This window comes from Monodon monoceros, unplaced genomic scaffold (genome assembly GCF_005190385.1).
Source record: "Monodon monoceros isolate NGI ecotype Baffin Bay Population unplaced genomic scaffold, NGI_Narwhal_1 Super_Scaffold_18, whole genome shotgun sequence".
Lineage (NCBI taxonomy): Eukaryota > Metazoa > Chordata > Mammalia > Artiodactyla > Monodontidae > Monodon > Monodon monoceros.
The window spans coordinates 73998199-74004512 of record NW_021703774.1 but is presented as its reverse complement, the minus strand read 5'-3'; the positions used below and the strand labels follow the sequence as shown (position 1 = coordinate 74004512).

Below are 6314 nucleotides of genomic sequence, written 5' to 3'. Positions count from 1 at the left end.
CGATAACCTACTGAGAAAGGTAGCATCCAGTAAAGACAAGCACATAAAAAACTATGCAATAGAACTATTTAAAAGACCAAGCCATGAATATCGATTAAAGAATCATAGAACCTTACAGTTGGATTGTGCCTTAGGCATCTAGCTCAGCAAGTTCTCCTTTCAAGGATTCACTCTCAGACATTCTCCATGAGGAAACATCTACTCTGGTCTTGAATACTTCCAAGAACAGAGAGCTCTCTCCGCTATGAGGCACGCTACTTCTGTCATTGGACAGTTCTAGTTGGTAGAAATGGCTCTCATCATCAAGTCCACCTTGGCCTTCACGTCACTTTCACCCGCTGGTGTTCATTCTGTCCTCTAACTGCATAGTCTAATTTCATTTCCACATGGCAGCTGTTCCAATATTTGATGAGCCTGTATTCAGAATCTTTTCTTCTCATGTACCTTTTTTCATGAAATACTCTGTCATCCTCTGAAAACTAGCAAAACTATGTCTCTTAGTTGGCAACTAGAAGTTCTCTTAAAACCAAGTAATGCCATGACCAATATAGAGCACATGGCCCTAAATTTTATCCTTGACTCAGCTCTCTGGGCATTCTTCTGACCTGCTAAGTTATCAATATGGCTTAACTTGCTCTTGGTGAACCCATTCTGCTTATCAGTGCCAATCTTTTCTATGTGCTTACATGTCATCTAATTAATACCAATCCATTCTTAGTTTGAAAAAGATCAAAATAAAATTTACTCTTCTATATATATTGAAATATATTATTTCTACCTTTCTGAAAATTGGACAACTGCTATTTTCCAGGCTTGAGGCAACCCTGATCTTCATGACTTTGAGAAGCAGCTTCTGTCATTCTGTTGAAGGGAGTGCACCCGGGTCTGGTAAATGGTCTTCATTATAAACGTTCAGATTTTATGCTACTGTATTTTCACGTGATAGTTTTTCTGTTCTTTCCAAGCATGTAATGGGGTTCAAGGAGTCCCACGGCCCCACTCTTAATAGCTCCAACATTTTCCCAGCATCGGCCTTTCTGGTCTAGTTCTCTGAAATAGAGATAGCTAATAGTGAAAATGTATTTTTTCCTTTAACCTTTGCTATGAATTTCAGGCCATTCTGGGTTTTATTCTTTCCTGCCCAAATTTTACTTTTTATAGACACTCAATAAATACATGTAAACAATTTTAAAATAATAATTTATTAAATTGATCCATTCATTTAAAGGTAATATCTGATGCCTCCAAGTTTACATCCACGAATGCTGTTGGATAGGGCTGGAAAATCTGGAGAACATATCTCTAGACCCTCCTGTTGTCATGTCACAAGATGTCCTTATCAGAGCCAGAATAGTGACTCTCAGTGTATGAATGAGGGGTTGCAAGGGAGATATCTGGAGCTGGCTGTGCAGTTCCTAGGGAGGGAGAGACAGAGATGCAATGAAGTCTGGAGGGACTTAGGGTACTCTCTTCACTGACTGCTCCAGACAGACACTGACATTCTTTCCCTTCCTCATTTACACTCAGCTGGAAATGGGAAAGGGAGAGAAAGAGACACCAAGCTGGTGTTCAGTTCACAGCCAGTGACCCTCTGGTTACCTGCAAAGATGGGAGAAGGGATTTATATATGAAATGTGAATTTCTCAGTGCTATTCACAACTAGAGCTTGTGAGTCTAGGGACTTGTAGGTGGGATCTCATAAGAAGCAGCCTTATCTAGATTGGGCTGTGTGGATCTGTGCAATTTTTGTACTCTCCACCCTCTTCTCTTTGATTCTGCAGCAGAGTATTGCTGTGGAAAGGAGGAATATGGAAGTGACCTGAAAACTCCAGCTGGCTTCCCTGAAGGCCCTTTTCTTCCTGTAGACCTGAGGCATGGACTCTGGGTTCTAACCATGGAAGCCAAAGGTTGATACTGTCTCAGGGAATAACAACAACCCAGTCAAGTCACACATTTGGGTAACAGATTCTTTCAAAGATATAGTTCCTTGCATTCACCAAAGTTTCAGCCCTAGCCAAACAGAAAACCTGGGAGCCTCATGCACTGGGACAATAGTATGATGTGGCTGAGTCCATGACGGGCCACACACTCATGTCAATGGCTGCAGTTGTAGAACAGGGTCTTTCCTCCTAATTGGCTGCTGCTGTGATGTTGTAGGGGCTCTGGTCACCTTTTTTCTGATCCTGACAAGGGAGAAGGAATGTGGAAGTACTGGTCTTCCAGCGAGAACATCTGGGTGGAAAGTGTGGAAATACGGGCCACTTGCATGGGGCGGGGGAGTGGCAGGTGCTATCCAGGGCATGTGGTAGTAACATGAAGGTGGGATGTGGTCCTCCCTCTGCTGAAGTGGGCACCATGGAAGCCTTGGCTCTATCATTTGACAGTCAGGCCACAAGCCCAGGGGCAGCACCAGGTAGTATAAGGAGTCACAAGAATGGGCATAACATCAGACAGCCCCCTGAGGATGAAAACTAGCCCTGCCTGAGGCAAGCCACTTGGGGTCAGTATTTGTAAAGTAGGGACAATAGTGCCTGTCCTGCTTCCCTCTCTGGGCTGACTGTGAGGAAGAGTGGAGTACTGCACACCAATGTGTTTTATAACTGCAAACCTATATGCCCTCTTGAGACTCCTAGATGTGGACAGAACCAGGAGGTTTTGGTGCCTTTCTTACTTTTTCCTTGGTGAGCATTGCTGAGCACATATTCCAGCCTCTCCCGCAGGCGGTCATTGATGAATATGGATTCCTCCAGGCGCTGGCGCAGGTTCTGGATCTCAACAAGATTCTTTTCCAGCAGGTCAGCCCCTGTTGCGTACCACCAAGACATGGGAGAGGTAGGAAATGGGGAAGGCTGTCACTCATGGGCAGGTGGGGGGTTCTGCCCAGGGTCTCCCTGCAAGATCCCTGCCCATATCTATACTTCCGTCAACTTCCTCCTCACAACTGGGCACCCAGGAAACACCAGGCAACTTTGTTTAAAGAGCTCCTGGGCTCTCAATCACATCCACTCACTGACAGAAAGACTAAGGTAAGTGGAGATGAAATTAGATCAGGCTGTGAATAACGAGTGACACTGAGTGTTTTCCTTTGGTGAGAAGTGACAAGGAAGAGCCTGGGGAGGTATCAGGACCTGAAGGAGGAGTGAGAGAAAGGAACACCTTCAAGGAGAGAAAAAGATGCACAAAGGAAAGCGTAGAAAGACCAAAATTAGCTTCATCCACCAGGACATCTTGCTTAGGGCCAGCTTTTTCTCTGAGAATTTCAAATGTTGTATTGTTACACTGTCTGCATCCCAGAAACTGAGCTGCTTCAAGGCTTTCCTCTACACAGCTGCACCCCTAGCCACTGGGTGCCAGATGCCTGGCTCCAAACCCAATGGCAAAGTTTGAGAGGCAGGACTGGCTTATAGTTGTATACAAAGTGTGTGTGTGTGTGTGTGTGTGTGTGTGTATAGAAACAGTCTCCCATCCCGCAATAGCTCTTGACCTAAGGAAGACCTACCTTCCCCATGGAAGGGAACACACAAATGTGAGGCAACTCATCCTCCCTACAGAGTGCCTCAGAGTGCCTTCCTTTATTGTCCTGCCCAGAGTGAGTCCCTAGGTAGGGGAAATGGGAGAGGCACGTAGAAAGCACCAACACTGAGCTGGGACTTCATTCTCTGGCTGACCCACGGGATGTTGCCTTTCATCTTCTCACCCATTTTCTGTGAGCCAGGGTCTAACAGAGGAACAAAAAACCATCTGGCCGGGAAAGGAATGTATCATTCCTGTCAATGGGCTCTATTTCACCAACTTCTCCTTTGTATTTTACCAGAGGACTTGGAGTTGGGCTGGTATAAAGAGGAGAAGGAGGATAGGTTCCCAGATGCATTCATCTTCTGAGGCCTCATCTCATCCCATGGGCCGCTGCTGCCATGAAGCCCAGGGTCTGGTGTCCCACTCAGTTGTGTGGTGCCACTCAAAGGATAGAAGGGCTGAGCAGACATGGCTTCTGAATGGTTGCTGGGCAATGAACCTGAATCAGCAGGAGTGGCTGGGCTCACATCTGTCCAGAAAGGAATATGAGTGAGAAACAAACAGAGAAGTCAGAAATGAAGTGTTTTAAAAATAATTATACTGGGTTGAATAGTATCCTCCAAAAATTCATGTCTACCTGGAACCTCAGACTGTGACCTTTATGGATATAATTACTTAAGATGAGATGATACTGGATTAGGGTGGACCCTGAATCCAACAAGACTGATACACAGGGGAGAAGACCACATGACAGTGGAGGCAGAAATAGGAGTGATGCATCTTCAAGGCAAAGGATGCTTCCTGCAACCACCAGAAGTCAGGGAGAGGCAAGGAAAAGGGAGCATGGCCTGTTGATGCCTTGATTTCAGACTCCTAGCCTCCAGAACTGTGAGAGAACAAATTGCTGTTGTTTTTATTTTTGTTTTGTTTTGTTTTTTTTGCGATACGCGGGCCTCTCACCATTGTGGCCTCTCTCGTTGCAGAGCACAGGCTCCGGACGCGCAGGCTCAGTGGCCATGGCTCACAGGCCCAGCCGCTCTGCAGCATGTGGGATCTTCCCGGACCGGGGCGCGAACCCGTGTCCCCTGCATCGGCAGGCGGACTCTCAACCACTGCGCCACCAGGGAAGCCCCTGCTGTTGTTTTTAACATCCAGTTTGTGATATTTTGTTACAGCAGCCTTAGAAAAGTAATGCAGTAATTCGTGGAATGAAGACTAAGGTGGATATCAGTGACCCGAAGCCTAGTGCTGAGTATCAGCTAAAAACTCATTTCTCAAGGACCATAAATTTCACCCCAAGGTTACTGGCATCCCTGGCCTATGATATCAAGAAGTAGTTGTTAGATGTAGTGTCTGAGGGTCACAGTGCACACGCAGGAAAAGTACAGGGGCCCCTCTCCTAGCTCCCTCTATGATCCCCAAATGCTGGAATGTTCCCAGGGAGGTACTTCAGAAATGTCTCCTCCAACAGCAGGACTCATTGCCAATCGTATAAGTCATGAGACTAAGGAGATGAAGCAATTTGCTGGTCTGTGAACAGGTGATCCACTCACCCAACAGTCTATGCTCTTGCCAGCAACAGAGCAGCTAGTCCTTCCTAAGCTAGTCCTTCCCTGTACTGGGGTTGTTGGAAGAGGATGAAGAAGGGAAAATTGTCTCTACTTCTGGCGGATGTGCAGAAAACCTAGACAGGGTGGCTCCCACTCCTCCTGCCTCAGCTTACTCTGAACGCCTTCTGAGGCTGAAGGAGTGTCTGAGTGGCAAGTGGTGAGTTGCATCCCACCCAGAATGGCTCATGAGACTGTAAAAATAATTCTTAAATATAGCTGATTGTCTGGCTCCCGTCCAAAGAATGACCTGGGTATTTCTGCATGGGGGATTGTAGAACCAAACAATATATGGTATCTTACAGCTCAATGATCCTACGAGAACATCATCATGTCCTTTGCTGGCTCCCTTTAGAAAAAAACCTGGCTAGGTGGCAGGGCCATAATTCAGAGAAAAGTTCAAGAGTCGCCCCTTTCAAGGATTATTATCAAGGTCCACAGAGTAGTCGGGTTTCTCCTCTAAGCAGGGAGGAGTGAAGTCCTATTTCCCTCAACCAAGCCAAGTTCCTCTAGGGAACTGCCTACTTAAGTCAGTATCCTTCCCCAGTTTACATAATACCAGATGTAATTAACATCACAGTGAAATAAAGAGTAAAGCCTTCAGTTCAGAGCCTCACTTAAAGTAGGAACTCAATCAAAATGTGATTCCCAACCCCTTTCAAAGCCCCTTTATCTCCTCCCCAGAAAATCAACTTACTCTCAGCTAAGAGTGTAGGAGGGTTCAAATCTGTCAGTTAACAGTGATCAGCGTTTTCTTGTCCCATTCTCCCCTGGCCACACAACACAGGGAGCGTGCCCTACACAGCATGTGGAAAGCAGCAGAGAAGAGCCTCCTGTGAGAGGAATTCAGCCTCACAGTGAAGCTGCCACACACCATTTGTTAACTACCCTAGACATTTTGACCCCAAAAGCAAAGAAGGAGTAGTGATAAGCCATTGCCCCTCTGAGAAAATAATGACTTCAGATGGGAAAAAGAAGGGCTTCAGTCTCCCTCAGAAAAGATAGGAATAACAGAAAATAAGGCCAGTACTTTGAGAGTGCCACTCCAGCAGCCACATTTTAAATGTGGTCATTCTTACAAGTAGTGGCAGGAATTGCAGGTAAGGAGAAGGTGTATTTGCCTTTCTCCTGCTGTCCCTCAGGGCTGCGCTGAGGTGGAACCAAGTGCCTATGGTCCACGGATGCACTCAA

General features: G+C 46.2%; 1 protein-coding gene across 1 annotated transcript in view; it reads right to left on the bottom strand.

The window, feature by feature from the left end:
* Positions 1-1210: 1210 nt before the first annotated feature.
* The window catches only part of LOC114898117 (myomegalin), a 28681-nt gene continuing 23577 nt past the window's right edge, over positions 1211-6314 (bottom strand). Inside the window, exons 7-9 of the mRNA XM_029227176.1 lie at positions 3812-4045; positions 2672-2803; positions 1211-1415 (exon numbers count right to left, since the gene is read on the bottom strand). Coding sequence (XP_029083009.1) covers positions 1324-1415; positions 2672-2803; positions 3812-4045 — 458 coding nt within the window. The 3' untranslated portion in view covers positions 1211-1323. The remainder of the gene's footprint in view (positions 1416-2671; positions 2804-3811; positions 4046-6314) is intronic.